Genomic DNA, 17,357 nt, shown 5'->3' on the forward strand with positions numbered 1-17,357 from the left:
CTAGATGGACCTTTGGTCTGACCCAGTATGGCCGTTCTTATGTTCTTACATTCTTAAATTTATCATTTTTTCATTGAGGGTCAGATTCTTTCACCTTTACAGATGCTGAGCAGTAACATGCTCCTCAAAGAGTCTCCCTGATTTCAATGGGATTACTTAGATGAGTAAGTGAGTAAGGGTGGCAGAATCTGGGCCTTAAGCAACTAATTGCAGTCTTATACGCATGGTCACGTATTGCCACCTTTCCTGGAAAACCTCCTATGTCGCTTGCATATGAATGGATTTTCTCAAGATCTGTAAGGATTGGTATTCTCTTAGTTGAAATTAGAACTGAGTCCTTCCTTAGACTTCAGAAGGGATATCTTGCACCAGGTCTATCCACACCAATAAAGTCAACAAATATGCAGAGTACAATTATTAAAGGGTGCTTTAAAAATCAAGCTCATAGCATCAATTGCCAATGTATTGTTGCTCAGATTAATGCAGCATTGGAAATCAGGTACACTGTAATAGCAATGTTAGAGATATGATATTCCTCATAAAAGATCATGGTTTTGGTAATTGCATATCCACTCTTTATATTTTTGTCTCTCTCACTACCAGTAACATACATTGGCAAAGGAAGAAGAGGGAAATGACATTACTCAGTGAAGCCACATGTTGCTAGCCATTAGCCAGCAATCTGGTGTCTATGGCCACTTAAGCAGATTTTTTTCCCCTTACCTTTCATTTCTCAGTGTATTCAGACTGTAAAATGCACCCACTGCGCTCCATAGTCGCTTTTCCCAGCCTGATCAGTGGCACTAAACATTAAACTCTTGTCTTTTGAGAATAATAGGCTTTACATGCTACACCCTCAAGCATGTTGAGATACTGTGCAGGCTGGAAAATAAAAATGTTCTAATTGTGTCTTTTAAATAAGCATAGGAGTGAATTAATTAGACTATATTTTGTCTTTAGTTGCTTAGTTACACAATAGTATTCCTAAGCACAAGTAAGATAAATTGGCTCTTTTTGTGCTGCTTGTCCCTTAATCATAATTACTGTATTGCTCAGGAGAGTAAACCATACATAGGTTTTGCATTTTTAATAATATTCAAACAATATGCATATGATATAGAAAGTATGTTCTTGTTCAAGTTCTTATGTGCTTTTATTCATGAAGAAGTTCTACTATGATGGGAGCAGTATTTGCATTAGTTGCCCAGAGATATAGTTCTGGGAAATGCATAACTGAAATATTCTTGAAATGCCTATTCTGGCCCTTTCATTCATATTCAAAATAACAATGCCTCACATCTTAAAACAATCATACGTATTTGATTTAAGAGATTTTTCTTTGTGTTTATGTGTGTGGGTTCACACCCTGTTTTAACCCTGTAGAGACTAGACGAAGGTATGATTGATAGTGTCATATCAAGTTGAGCTTTTTATTTTGTAGCTAAAATGTAGTCAGAAGGTCAGAAGGACATTGGCATTTTATGGCATTTATCCAGTGACATTAATATTTGGCAGCCATCCATGTTTCTATGTGAAGGTGCCAGGGTTATACATAATAGAGTTTGCTTTCATTTTCAAGGTATTTTATCCTGTCTGAACAAACTAGCCTCTTTTAGGGCATATTGTGATGGAGCTGTCACTGGCGAGCTAAGAACTTTCGTTTCTTTCTGCACTGCACAGTGTTGGTTCTGAATGATGGGCAAATTGATACAGATATTGAACAATGGAAGATTCTGGCAAGAAACCCACTGTAAATGCTCAGTAGATGTATGTGAAAATTGGCTCCATTGTTCCGTTGTATGAAAAGCAAGTAAATTATTTACAGATATTTGCTAATTAAAGCATGTATTGTTTTACCAGCACAATAGAATACAATACAACAAAAGACAAAAGAATAGGCTTGCATAATTTAAATCTGCTAATGCAATGTACTCTTTGTTTAGAAAAATATAATTATGTAATCCACAAGGAAAGCTTTTCAAACTGTAACAGTACTAGGCAAAATTAGCAATGAAATGCTTGTCAACTTGCCTAAACCAAAACAACTACCTGAGATCTGTAGGCCATCTGATGAGAAAATATTTTGAGTGAAACCTATTTTCTCCTTGGTCATAACTTCTATCTGCACTGGCAGATATAAATTCAATTTGAACTTCTGTTCAGAAACCCCCCCCCAGGAGTTGCTATAGAAATCAGAAATCTAAGTGCACTCATCCCTCTAAAAGCCCCCCCTCCCTTCACAGACCAGCTTTACTCATATTCCACAAAGAGCCGGTAACGCTCCATTCCTTATCATTTTATGTGATTCCTTTTGCAAATGCTGAATCATGAAGAGGAGTTTGTACAAAAGATGTATTAATGCCAAGGGAATAGAATCCCACATCGTTTTAATTATGTTACTCTACGCAGATCCCTCATGTTGTGTCTTTGCCTTGTTTATGGACCCCAGTAGGCTTAGAGCTATATTATAGGTCCTAATGCTCCCAGGTTTTGCATTTTTGAATATAATTAAGTTGCAAACAAATATGTAAACTAAACACATGCCAGTAGGCAGATCAGAGAAATGGGAGCAACACCAGTCACCTGTATTAAATAAGATCTTTGTTGCCCTTTAAAATTGGCTAAGGATTACAGATCAAAGGTTTTAGCCTAGCTTTTTAAAATTCTCCTGTGTCACTTAATTTTCTGTGCTATATGTATTTACAGTTAGACTTTATACAGTGCCCTCAAGTGCTTGAATGAAAAATGGTGGCCATATAAATGTAATTTTGAGGTGCATATGCTTCACTCCCAGCACACTTGCCTCTTCTGGGTGACTAACAAGTTAGTTGCTTAGTCAAGAAAGCAGTCTGCCCAGATGCCCTTCAAAATGCATGAGTATGTGCTGGAATCACTGTGTGCCAGAGGCAGTGGGAAGGTTGTTTGGGTATGATGTGCTGAATGAGGAATTTAAGTGGAAAGTGAAAGTGAAAGCATTATCCTCTTGTTAAAGCACACTACTGGTCAGTCAGTTCACCTCTGGCTCTGCCACTGACTTACCACGTGACCTTGGGCAAATCACATAATTTCTCTGTGCCTCACTAAACACATCTACAAAATGGGAGGAATGGTACCTACCTCATTTAGTTGCTGTCAGGCTTGTGGCTTGATGCTGTGGAAATGCAAAGTATTTTACTGATTAAATGACAGCCCAAGCCTTTATGTGCTCTAGAGATGTAATGTAGTATCTATTTTGCCACTGTAAGGCAGCTTTGCCCTGCTACATTAAAGTAAACTGTATGTTGCTACCTCTTCTGTGACCTTCCTAACGCCCAGTGCTCTCTGCTGCTGTTGACCCTGCACATTAATGGTAGATAGGATGAGGACACACTTTGGAGCTTCAGCTTCTGAGATGAGGATTGTTAATTTTGGTCCCTCCAAAAAGCAAAACCCTTCAGGAATAGAGCCATAAACTCCACTAGCTGATTTATCGCCTTGTTGTCTTAAATAGTATTTGCCTACAATGGCCACAGTAAATAAGCTTGAAGGGGGAAAAAGATAGGTGCTCCCTACATTGGAGAGGTTGTTTAAGAATGATTTTCTCCTATAAAAATGTTCCTTGCCCCTTTAATACTCGTGAGGTCACTGGAGGAAGGATGGTTTTGTGGGTAAAGCTATTGGCTGGGACTCAGAAGACCTGGGTTCAGCTCTGTCACAGACTTCAGGTGTGACCTTAGGTAAATCATTTAATTTCTCCGTGCCTCAGTTCCCTCTCTGTAAAATGGGGATGATACTTCCCTAGCTCACAGGGATGTTGCAAGGATAAGTTCATGATTAATATATGTGAGGTGCTCAGACACTATGGTTATTGGGCCCACGTAAGTAAGTGTGCAGGGATCTATAGTAATCTGCAGAGCATTGGTAGCTGACGTTAAAGCTGCATGCACAAATTTCTTCGAGATTTCCATTTGTTTATAAATCGATCATTTAAGATAATTTCTCCCCTTTCTTCCCCTCCCCCCCTTTGGACACGCACTGTGGTCCTAACATCTACCAAGCGATCTAAGATGTGCACCCAATTCCAGAGGCAAGAACAACAATTTTGTATAATTTACATGAGGGTCGTGCAGTGTCAATTTCCATCTAAATTACAGAAAAATCAAAACTACATGAGGTGTAAATAAAGAGGATAATAGAGCCCTTTATATCAAAATGAAACATACAGTTCTATTATCCTTAGCGAATGTAGTCCATAATAGTCTAATTGTGTTTTGTGCTCCTGTGGGTGAATGTGTTTTCAGCAACAATGCACTGGGTTGTAAAATATGCATCCCCAGCTATCTACTGTGGTAAAGGTTTCAGTAAAAAGGCTGAAGATGTTTTTCTCATGCAAATTATACTGATCAGATAAATGGCACACAGTGTCTCCTATAATTATCAACAACAGTTTTTACAGTATGTCTCCTGTTTCCCTAGGCCATATATTTGATGTTACAAGATCAGTAATTCAGTAGACAGCCGAGCAGGTGTTCAAATCACTCCTGACCTCCAGAATTCTTTAAATGACCCCTGGAAGCACTGGAGTGAAAACATTCTCAGCGTGTCAAAGTTTTGAGATATCTTAGTTGCCATAATTATTTAAAAACTGCCTTCGTTTCTTTAAAAAAACCCAACTCCTACTTATGGGCAGCGAGTGAGAAGTAGTGATGTACCGTGTGCCCGCTTAGAATAAAGTTGTACAGTCGCACCAAGCCTCCCTGTGGTGATCTGCCTTCCAAGAGTTAATTTTTCTTTAAAAAATAATAATAATAATCTGCTTTAAACTGTTCTAACTACCTGCTCTCTTTCCTTCGATGTAAGCATTCCAACCATCTGCTGAGTCGGGCAATATAGGGTTTTGTGCTTTCAGGAGGCTCTGACGGTTGCTTAGACAACAATGACATATTTTAGCATAATGGCTCTCAAAGAGGTACCATCCCTTTTTACTGAACTTCTCCTCTGAAAATAATAATCGGACACCTTCAGTTGGGTTAAAAAGAGAATGTAAGAAGGATAATTTGTAATAGTGTCTTTTCTAGCCCTCTCCCCACACCTCGGCTTGATAGTGGCAAATATTTTACTTCACTCTGGAGTCTTGTAAGATGTATTGCAATTATAAGCTGACTAGATACCACGTTTTATTGGAATAGAAGAAAAAAGTGGCTCCTTTTATAGGCAGTTATTTCAAGATTTAGATAACTGCATGGACAGGGGAAACATTCCCATTGGCTGGTCAATATTCTTAAGGGGGCAGCAGAGATAAATCTAATTCCCAAGCAGAGTTGAAATTCACCTCTTTCTATCACAAACCTAATTTCATTGTTGCAGGAAAAATTTGTAAATGTTGCCTTCATTAAAGTCTTGCCATGCAATGGGGATCTCATAAATATATCTCTTCAGAGCATAGTTAATCTCATATGAGTTGAATATTTTTATGCTGTAATCAACTTGGGTGGTTTTTCGTGTTTCTATGGAGATATAATTATGGATGACATAAATGGTATACAGCAGATTTCTTTAATCTTCTAAAGGTTTGGTAGTCGTAAGTCACTGCATAGCTGGTTTTTATTTATTTAACATCTCTATTCATTTGTCATCTTGTTTCAAGGGTTTCTTCATAACCAGGGAGTCTAGAAAGAGATATACAACAATGTATGTCAAATAGTTAAGAAGGCTTCACTGTGTTAGTGATTCCAGGATTTGTTGGTTTTCTGAGGGAATCCATGCCCTCAGGAGATTAATAATTTGGTTGTGCCTGGTACCTTGAAAAGCCATGGAGGTGCTCAAGGGGCACTCTACTATCATTACTTGCATCATGGAGAAATCAACTCCTTTTGAAGAAATAGTCCTGTTTATTTTCATTTTCTTGCACAAAAGATGTTCCTTCTAGTTTGGATTTTAACGTAACACCAGAGAACAGAAATATGTGTAGTTGGTTTGGGTACTGAAATGTTGAAAGGTGCCATGTAAAACCAAAGGCCAAGATTTTAAAAAGTGACTAGTGATTAGGGGAGCTTCCATTTTTAGATGCCCAATTTGGAAAACTTTAAAGCAGCCTGGTTTTTGTTCGGTTGGTTGGTTTGGTTTTCTTGTTTTAAGAAAGTAATGAGCACTTATCCTTTGAAAATCAGACCCCTTTAAGCTGTCTAACAGTGAGCACCGAACAGGTGAGGCTCCAAAATCACAAGTCAATTCTTGGAAATGTTAATCAAAATCTATTTTGTTTTTAAGGATAAATGTTGATTCTTTAGTATTTAGAACTTGTTACACTGATTATCTGTTTTTTGCTATTTGAAATCCCCCTAAAGAGTGTGGGTGTTAGATACAGTGAAGCTTTGGCCCACACAGCACTGGGCATACCCAGGGCACAGCATAAGCACTGGCCCTTCTCACCAATATGGCTTTTCATTCATAAAACTCAAAGTGCTTTACAAAGACGGATAAGCATAATTAGTATCCCCATGTAATAGATGAAAGAGACTGAGATAGTGTGAACTTGGGCAATTGCACTGTCAAGGAGAGAGCTGGGACTAGAACCCATGTCTGCTACTCTAGTATCCTATCCAGTGGCCCAAACTGCCTTTTCGGGAAGAAATTCCACATTGGTAATGGATACAAAACACAAGGTTTAGCTTTAAAAATGTTGACGGGACAAACACACAAGCTGACTTTTGAACCAAATGTGCTTTTTGGAAACTTTAAAACATATGCATACCCAAGTCATCAATCTGGGTTGTAAATTTGCTTTTCCCTTAATATTAGTTTAATCTGCCTGAGGGGAGAGAGAGACTGAATATTTTTCAAACTAATTGACTCTGTATGGTTGGTTCCCATTGAAGTCACTCCGCATGGGTAAAGGAATCTATCTATTCATGGAGTCAACTGCAGGAATCAGGACTTAAGTTTCTGCAGTTAGTTATATCAGACTGGTTTCAGAGTAGCAGCCGTGTTAGTCTGTATTCGCAAAAAGAACAGGAGGACTTGTGGCACCTTAGAGACTAACAAATTTATTTGAGCATAAGCTTTCGTGAGCTACTGCATGCATCCGATGAAGTGAGCTGTAGCTCACGAAAGCTTATGCTCAAATAAATTTGTTCGTCTTTAAGGTGCCACAAGTCCTCCTTTTCTTTTTATATCAGACTGTAACCTGAATTATTTACCACAGTGGAACATATTGATAACACCACTGTGGAGAAACTCAGATTTAAGCACTTTTTCAACCATCTCATCCAGGATAAATATTTCTAAGCACTCTATCTGAAGCTGTGGTTCCAATCATTCAATCGCGTAGCTCTTACTCACCCTGGTGTGCACTTATTCATTTGATTGAAGTCAGTGAGGCTACTTGTAGGAGTGAGTAAGTGCTGACCATCATGAGTAAGAGTTACAAAGTCTGGCCCGTAGCTGGCATTGCACATGTCAGGGCTAACCGCATGGGTCTGCAAAGGGACTAATCCAGAGCCTACTGAACTTGATGAAAAAGACTCCCGTGACTTTCAATGGCTTTGAATCACAGTGAACAGAATGGGGAAAAAAAAAAAAAGTACAGCAAGAGAGAGCATGTTTAAATGATGTTTTTATTTAAGAGGAGGTTACACAAAACAGAAAGATGTACTTGGTTTGTGCTTTAAAGCATGAAATAGCCTGGTATCTTTTGCCATTAATTAGCTGTGCAAATATTACTGTGTTGCTCACTAAACACCCACTTTGTGGCTTGTCAGATTATCCCAAACTGGGAAGGAATCATTGAAATATACAGACAGGGGGGGGTTGTATTTTTCAGTTTAAAATTAATTCAAATTTATTTGCCTCGTAGAATGTACTCATGACAAATGGTATGGGCTGGCTTTATGGGTGGGTGATGTGGGCAACTGCCCAAGACACTGTGGTTCAGAGGGCACCATGGTCAAGAGGCAAGGAGCGGGGTGGGCCTCAGGTGCAAGGCCGCAGAATGGAATTTGGAGCAATGAGGGTGCCCGGGGGTGATGGGGAGATGGCTGGGGAGGCAGCAGGGGCCAGGGGCACTGGGTGGAGTCGGGGGAGGCAGTGGGGCCTGGAGATGATGGGGGAGGGAGCCCAGGGAGGAAGCGGGGGCCAGGGGTGCCAAAATACAAGTTTGCCCAGGGCATCATTTGTCTAAGGTGGCCCGGCAAATGATACATCAAGAGAAGGCAAATTGTTGGTTAAATTCACAACAGAACCTTAGAAGCTATTTTAAATACTTAGAAAAAAAATCCAGGAATCTTGTTTTTAACTTGCAAGAGTATTGGATTCAAAACCAAAGCTGGACCCAGCTGTCTCCTTAGCCTTATATTTTAATGGTCAAGATGGGTGTTTGTGTTTTATTTAATGGCCACAAGTAGGCTTTGAAGTTAATACCCCCAGTAAGATAAATGTGGAAAGTTCACACCTCTGGTGGTGCTGTTGAGTCAACATTTAGGGCCGCAGACTCGAAAACCCTGCAATGCTCATGAAGGACGCCATCACAAAACAGGATTTCTCTACAGTGGTAAAAGTGAGACCTGTAACTCACTGCCAGCACAGCTCTTCCAGTTGAATTGGGAATAGCTGTAGTGTAGACAAGGCTTAGCTGTTTTTAACCACCGTGCTTCGTAACCCCATTGCTGCCCCATTGGAGAATTACATATCTTCTTTGCTTGTTTGTTTCTTGACAAACAGAGAAGGGCTTCAAACACCGAGAGTATCAGAAGCCCAAATTTTCCATACACGGATCTGGATTTCCCCTGCTAAAAACTCGTCAGGATATCTTTATTCTAACAGGACACTGAACAAAATAATTATTGGTCCACAAACTGTCCTTTTCTATATAAAAATATTTGCAATAAAGTCAGTGAAATGCTGTAGGAACCAATATAAATATTCTTTCCCCTGGTTTACTTTAAGATTAACTGCCTGGCAAATAAGAATGCACTAAGACAGGGAGTGCCTGAACATAAATGGTTGGTTCATGAGCCCACTTGAAGGGTTGTGTTCCAGTTTAATGTGATGTTGGATAATGTAGCAACATGGAGATCTGCATTGGTTTGGATCAGTGCAGGGACAAATTCTGCCCCCGAGAATAGTTCAAAACTCCCAGATGAGTTCAGTGAGACTGTTGCATGAGTAAAGACTGCAGAATTTAGGTTATAGTGTTTATATATTAATAACACAACGGGACAGATTATAGCGGCTCCAGTGCCTAAGCACTGGGTAGCCCCTCCACCTCCAGCCCTCCTTCACCAGAGGTACTCAGAATGCTATATCCATACGTCCCCAAGTGTAGTTGTGAGGTCATTAGCATTGTCAGAGGAGGTGTGTTTGGGCAGGCTGGGGTCATGGCAAGGCCAGCACCCTATGCACAATGGCAAGTGGCAGGAAACCTTTCCTGGAGTAATCACATCACATCTGTTAGACGGGGTTACCAATGGCTGCTAGTGTTCTGACTCCTCTGGGCACCAGAAACATTCTATCCATTCTGCCTACCTCTGCCATGCTTTCCTCTAGGCCCCCAGCAAATTCTGACTCCAGTATCCTTAACCTGAGACATAACTCCTATTGAAGTCAGAGGAGCTTTTGAAGGCAATGGGAGTTTCTGCTTCATAGAGACTGTAGAATCAGGGCCTTGAGATACAATTGGCTGCAATTCTGAATCATTTTCATCTTGTTCACAACAAACTCAGGGGCGTGATGCAATCCCTTTGATACGACTCCCCTAAGGAAGCATTAGGAGGAAACTCAGCAAGGTGAACCCGGAGGACTTTCCGAGTCCCTTTGTCCCCTTTCTACTGATTCTACCGTGAGATGATATGGCCTTGGCTATTGGCCTATGACATTCACAGTGTAGGTCCTGATTCAAGAAGATACTTATGTACATGCTTAACTTTAAGTATGTGGGTAGTTTCATGGAGGTTAATGGGGTTGCTTATGGGTGCAATTCTCAAAAATCTAAGGGAGATTCCTGTCTTCACTTAGGCAGTTCAGTGGGACTTTTGTGCCTTTCTCCCTTTGGTATTTTTGAAAATCCCATCCTAAGTGTTTAAAATTACATGTGCATATAGGTACTTTCCTGAATTCATGCCAAAAGCATTCATCATTGGCCTAAATCTGCTCCCACAATAATCAGTTTACTATTGACTTTGGTGGGAGCAGAGTTAGGCCAACATAGAACATTTCTGAAAATCTCACACTAAATAATTTCTTTATAGGTAATGATGCAAACAATTATTTTATAGGCAAAAGAAGCTAAATGATTTAGGAGCACAAGTCCCACTGATTTTCAAAGATATTTTTGTTCTTAAGTCACTTAGGTACTTTTGAAAATTCCACCCAGTGTACTTATTGCATTTTGATCTATTTCTCCTCCTCCCCCATCTATAAAATGTTTAGAAAATGAGACATCCTTAACTGCATCCGTTACCACAGTAACCGGCTAAATTTTTGTTACGGTTTGTATTCATACTCTTGGTTTATGTGCTAATCTGATTCAAAATGCCTTTCTGTGCATACCTTTTGTATTACTTTAGCTGCCACAACAGTATTTATGGTCATAATACTTATTTTGCAAATTGCTAATATGATCACATGACAATTTTTGCAAAGATTCTTTTTCTAGCCGTTCACACTGATGAAGGCAAAACTAAGTATAAAATACTTTGGTCATGGTTGCTGGTGTGTGGTCATTTTGCTGTCACACAAAACTTTTAAGTGTGAACATGTGATTTATGCTCTTTAGTGTTTCCTGATACTTATATCTTCCATATTTTTCTGCTTCCTTATCAAATTTCCAACTAAATTCTGGCATATGACTGTATTGTAAAGTGGGTTTGCTGCTGAATTGTTAGTAAAACACACGGGTTGTTTATCAACCAATATTCTTGGATTTATGGTTTCTGTATGTACCGTGTCTGTGAAGGTTGTAGTCTGAAACTGGTTAATTCTTTGAAGATGTAACAGTGATTGTACTTTTCTTTTAGTTAATAGGTTGTTTGCTTGGCTAACTTTGTATGCCAGCCAAAGTTAGTCATACCAATTCTTGGAAAGGATATGAAGAAACTGGTAATTGAAATCATAATCATTTGGCCATAAAAGTTATTTTGAAAATAACACTTTAACCAAAAACATATCTAATCTGGAAGTCAGATTTCTATGAAAGATGCTGCTAAATAGAATGTTTCTAAGTACTCTATATTAGAAATTGTGATACTTAATGATTCCATTCAACATCCTATACAGCAGACCCCATCCAGAAGCTGTTAAGTCTGTCTTCATGCAGACTCAATTTTTTCACTCTGACATTTAATAATCACCATGTAATAGCTATAAAATGCATAGCAACTACAGATCTTTTATTTCAAGTGGATGGTGTAATGAAATTGGGTGAAACCATCCATTGAAAATGTACTGTGTAGTATGCAGCATTGTTTACAAAGTAATAACATTTGTCATAAGCAGAAAGTTAAAACATTGTCTTGATTGTTTGTTGTTCAATGGAAGTTCATATTCAGCACAGTGATAAAGGAAAAGATTCCATTACTAAAATTTACTTAGCGTACAAGTATGAGGCTCATTTTTGAGTAAATATTTGCTATTGCACTAAAAGTAATAGAAGATGACTGCTTATGAAACAACTTTGTGTTATACAAGGAAGAGTGAAATATCAGATCTACGTTTTACCAAAGCTACTGTGTAGGTTTCATGTTGTGTGTAACTTATCACAAAACTTACCCACACTTCCCACCGCACCCCCCCGTACCCCCCCTCTTTTTTTTTTTTTTTTTTTTTTGGTGCTTTTGAGCAGTATTTTATTTCCTGAGGAATGTGTTAAGCAAAAAATACAGAACCAACCATGCAAGAATTTCTTTCTTTTTTCTTTTTTCCCCATTCCTAAATAGTTGTGTTTATTTTAGAGAAAGAAAGAATTATGGTTAATATTTTTAAAGTGACTATACTACCCATGTTTTACCTAGAAATGTGTGGTGTGAAAGGTGTGTTATAAATCAGTTCAAGTTAAAACATCAACTGTTTCAAATATTTAACTTAAAGATCTCAAGTTTATCTTGGTGGGAGTTGGGGTTAGGTTTTTCTTTTTCTGAAGCCTTCTTAAGTCCTGCCTACAGTAGGCAGCTATAAAACATTCTGCTTATTCATCATGACTGAGAAGAGTTGATTGTTTCCTGGAAGGATAAAAATGTAGCAATTAGAGATGTTTAATTCAAGTATATATTCAGCAGGCTAAACTGAAGTTAAATTGCTTTTTCATAGAATGTATGCTTAAGAAGAGGGAAAAATACAGTTCTGTTCTTGAAAAAGTTTTAAGAAACATGAGAATATGCAAGTTTCTTTTGGTGGGAAACGCATAACATTTATGCAGTATTTCTTTTGGGATTACATCACAGTTTTATTTAATTTTTAGGACAAAAGTTAAATTCAATATTTGTGTATAAGCCAAGGGAAAATGTACCATAAACACAGGAATTTTCTGGTGAGTCAGAGTTCCAAGAATCTAAGATTTACTTAGACCATTTATTTGAGGACTAGCTATAACCATTAGTCATCCAGCCATGAGTTTTTACATTTGCAGCTAATTGCACCTAAAAAGCAAGCTTTCATCCAAGCCTTTGGGATATACAAAATGCACTTTGGCAATCCACATTTAAAATACATTTTAGGACTGCTGCCCTGATGTTCTTGGACATTTTTTATCACGTAAATATTTGCTTCAAATAAACAACCAACAGTGACACTAAAATGGCATGCAAATTGCATGAGTTATTGGATATTCTGTATCACAGAAAAAGTAATCTGCCAAGAGCAAGATAAACTTTTCCAATAACATGTCAAAGAGGCAGTGCTACAAACTTATCTTTCATCATAAGCCACACATGACATGCTCTGTTCTCGTTTGACTACATCTTGCAGGATGAAGTTATTGCCGTTTCAGAGAAGGTGACTGTGAAGCTCGAAGATTTGGCAAAATGGGCACATTCAGATTTCTCCAAGTGGAAGTGTGGTCTCCGGGCTGACCCAGTCATACCCATGGAACTGGGCAAGAATGGGCAGAAGGAAGCCTTGATGAGATACAGGCAGTCCACACTCAACAGTGGCCTGAACTTCAAAGACATTCTAAAGGAAAAGGCTGATCTTGGTAAATATAGTTTCCTTTTCTAAAATTGCTGTTTGCCTACCTGTGAATGTATTTCTAAGGGTAACAAGCCCAATCATGCAGTGCTTATTCAGACAAAACTGTCATTGACTCTAAGACTGTAAGCACTAAGGCTCAAATCCTGAAGTTGCAAGCAAAGGTAATTTACAAGGGCTTCCCACAGAAACTATGTAGGCATTGGCCTCAAGTATGTGCTATACATCATATGGGATTGAATCTGATGCCTTCTCTCTATGCAATTAGAATCACAGAAGAAACACAGAGGTCAAAGACCTATTAGATCATATTGCCTATATTCTTGCCAACGAAGGGTTGTTGCCTATCACTAGTGCTTCTCTAGTCTTTGTCCAATACAGTGTTAATTGTCTTAAGTAATGAGGTTTCCACAACTCCCTTTGGGACACTGTTCCACAGTCCAATGCGTTTTACTTTAAAGTTTCTTGTAATATTCAGCCTACGTTTTTTTAAAAAAATCCATTTAATTAATCATACTTACACCCATTTGTACTGTCACTTTGGTTTCATGATGAAGTGGATCTTTTCTTTCTCACTTTTCCCTCTCTGCAAAAATGGAGAGGCATGGGAACTCAGATGGACAGCTTTTCTGCTGCATGGGCTCTCTAATGCTTTGGATCTCTGCAAGCAGGCTTACAGTTTTTGGGATGCTTCTTGCTCCCCATATGCATGTAAGTCCTACAAGTTGCTTCACATGGATGGTCTCCTGCACTGCCTGGCTCTCCTTTGACTTCAGTATGTCAGTGGGATGTGGAGGCAGGATCTGCCCACATGTATCAGCTTGCAGAATTGGGGCCTAAGTGGCACAGAATCTGGGTCTAAAAATGCCAACTTTGTAGAAGTTGTGCACACAACTCCCATTTCCTTTAATGGGACACATTCTTATGCAAGGGCCGTAGGATGACGTCTGAGGCAGCTGGTCTTCTGTTGGTAAATATGCCTAATTGCCATTAGCTTTATTGGGAGATTGACATGCACATTGGCTGACAGGTAAATATATTTCAACGTGTGTTTCAGTAAAATTTATTTCCTGTAGTACATTTTTTTTTTTTTTAGAAAGCTAAGCTTAGATAGCTTCAAGCTTAGCATATAAATGGATGAAAGGTAAGAAATCAAAAGTTAAGGTAGATACTCTGCCAACTCCATGTGCAGAATTTTTTTCTCATCTACATGAATTGAAGATAGTGGGCCAAGTTCTCAGTTGTGTAAGCAGCATAACTCCATGGACTACAATGGAGCTATGTCTACCTACACTAGCTGAGGATTTGCCTTATAGAACTTACCTTACAACAGTGCTGAGTCTCTCGTTTCCCATCTAAGCAAATGGTGAGGTGAATTTGTCAGTCTTACTTTATAAACTTCATCAGCTAGTCAGGATGATGTTTCATTATGGTTGAAAGTTGATATTTTAAATCAATATCTACAGTAAAACACTTGCAAAACTTTTGTTAGAGGTTTCTTCTTCTTTGTAACTAGATGTACATTCCTTGTACATTTCCTTGCATCTGTTTGGTGTATCAAAAGAATCTGAATGCTTCTCAGACAGAGCTTTTGAGTTTTAACATTCTCTTGTTTTGTTTTTGACAAACAAACAAACAAATCCTTTGTGGTAAGTTTATAAAACCAGTATTATTGACTCAAGAGCCAAAGAAAATTATCTTCAAACGTAGCACACACAGTTCATAGCTGCATGTTAAGCCTTTGAAAAGAGGGGTTACACTAAAAATGCATATGGTATCTGAACTATAACAACGTAATTGTGAAAACCCAACACTGAGAGCATTGTATGTGGCTTTCTTTTAGTTCATGAATCAGGCTGCTTTGTCAGTGCCTATACAGAAAAAAAGTTGACTCCATTTTTTTTTTAAAGTTTCTCTCTGTGACTGGTTATCATTGGTTTGAAACCCACAGGCACAAGAAGACATTTAGCCATTGGGCATGTTGCTTTTGAGAATGGGTGCAACTGCTGAAAGATAGACAAGAACTCTCTTGCTGCTTGGTTTATTTAAATGTAATATTAATATTAAAGGGATTAAATAAATGTACAGTAGAACCTCAGAGTTACAAACACCTCGGGAATGAAGGTTGTTTGTAACTCTGAACAAAACATCCTGGGTGTTCTTTCTAAAGTTTACAACTGAACATTGGCTTGATACAGCTTTGAAACTTTACTAGGCAAAAGAAAAATTCTGCTTTTAACCTCTTAATTTAAATGAAAAAGTACAGAAACAGTTTCCTTAGCTTGACCAAAAAAAAAAAGAACGTTTCCTTTATTTTTTAGTAGTTTGTTTAACACAGTACTGTACTGTATTTGCTTTTTTCTTTCTTTCTTTTTTTTTGGGGGGGGGGGGAAGGGTCTCTGCTGCTGCCTGATTGCCTACTTCCAGTTCTAAATGAGGTGTGTGGTTGTCCAGTCAGTTCGTAACTCTAGTGTCATAACTCTGAGGTTCTACTGTAGTTTTCCTGTTCAGTAAATAATGGGGAGGAACTATAGTTTTCTTGGTCAACACAATAAAATTTGTAATGCGGATGAGTCCAGTTAGAGTAGGGAAGCTTGAGCGGTTGACCTGCCTGTGCTGAAACTTCTCTCTTGTCAAAATGGCACCTTTAGTGAGCGTAAAGTACACACCCGGAGAACTCTTCCAACACTCCGCATCATGCCAACGAAACAGTGCACGCTGTGGTTAGAAATTTGCTAGCTGTAATCATGGCTAGTAGGGTTCCAAGCATGGTCTCTTGGGCAAGGTTTTTCTTCTCTGTTCTGTAGATGACATACAGCAAATTGATGGTCAGTTTTATAGTGTTAGACTGGCCTTTAGGGGAGGTAGTCTGTAGTCTAGTTCTTACAAACAGATCCCTGCCTGAAGTAGTCAGGAAAACGATTCGTGAACTCTGCTAGCAATACCGATGTTTAATGCTGGTTGTAGGCTAGTAAATTTCTGATTCTTTTGTTGACAAGACCTAGATAAACAATATGATTGCCTGAAAACATTTTCCTTGTGGAAATGCACATTTCCTTTATGAAAAAATCCTATGTAGTTGAATAAAAATGATTACTTTCCTATAGGATATATTTGACCTTCCTCTAAAATTTAACAGAAAATTATATCCCTGCTAAGGAATTCTAAAGGATGGCTCAAAAAACCCCATATCATTTTCCATTAAATTCAATAGGTTTTAAAGGTAATTTCTGTAGAAATAGATTACATTTCTATAGAAACTTATTGTTTTCATCCCTATTAAATTATGTAGGTCTTTTCCTTAGGAAGTGCATTAAATATATAAAAATCTCATATTTCTGAGGTTAAGTTTTCAGCCTGAAACATGATTCCAAAAATTATATCCCTGCCTTTCAGGGTGTGTATTTTATACATTCTCTCTCTCTCTCTCTCTTTTTACAAATATGTCATGTGAGTAATTAATGTCTTAAGTCTATTTATATTTTTCTAACTATTTATTTCAAATATTGGTACAAATAAGGAGTAACAACAATGCAGTATATAAAAATAGAATAGTTGCGTAATATATTATTCATAATAAACATGAGAACCTATTTTTCCAGAAGAATTGGCCTGGCAAAATCATTCACAACCAGGGCTTCTAGTTATTTATTTTTGTCTTTAGAATTATTTAGGAGCTTGGGGTTATTTGTAATAAATAGACTTCAATACCCATATTTGGTAAATCAATTGGAAATAGCCAGATGAGGAGTCATTTCATTTTAAATTTTTTTTTAGCAATTAAGCAGTGTAAACACTATCAGTTAAACATGGGTAAGTTACAAATTTGTATTCCTTGGGCTATAGTTAAAAAAAATTCAAATTATTTTATATAACACTGCTTCTTACAGAGTTCCTTTAAGTGAAGTATGAAAGCTGCAATGTAAGCTTTATTGGCCTATAAATATGTCATTATAGTTGGACTACATTTATATGCTTTGGATTGTTGTTTAAGCCAAGAAAATATGTCTCTACAGGTTGACTTTTTATTGAAACCCTTTGAGGCATACAACAGAACGTATTTTAGGCTCAGGTTATTAAAACAGCATTTTCATTTTTGCAGCAGACTCATTGTCAATTATGCTGCCACAAACTGTCTGTGGATAGGCAGTTATGAATGGGTTCATCTCTAAGTGTGTCTTTGGAAAAAGAAATAAAAGATA

General features: G+C 38.1%; 1 protein-coding gene across 2 annotated transcripts in view; it reads left to right on the forward strand.

The window, feature by feature from the left end:
* ARID5B (AT-rich interaction domain 5B) overlaps positions 1-17,357 on the forward strand; it is a 148,059-nt gene that overhangs the window by 6,337 nt on the left and 124,365 nt on the right. For both annotated transcript variants that reach the window (XM_007054838.4, XM_043550928.1), the window contains one exon: positions 12,937-13,162. In XM_007054838.4, coding sequence (XP_007054900.2) covers positions 12,937-13,162 — 226 coding nt within the window. The remainder of the gene's footprint in view (positions 1-12,936; positions 13,163-17,357) is intronic.

The sequence above is a fragment of the Chelonia mydas genome, chromosome 7 (genome assembly GCF_015237465.2).
Source record: "Chelonia mydas isolate rCheMyd1 chromosome 7, rCheMyd1.pri.v2, whole genome shotgun sequence".
NCBI lineage: Eukaryota > Metazoa > Chordata > Testudines > Cheloniidae > Chelonia > Chelonia mydas.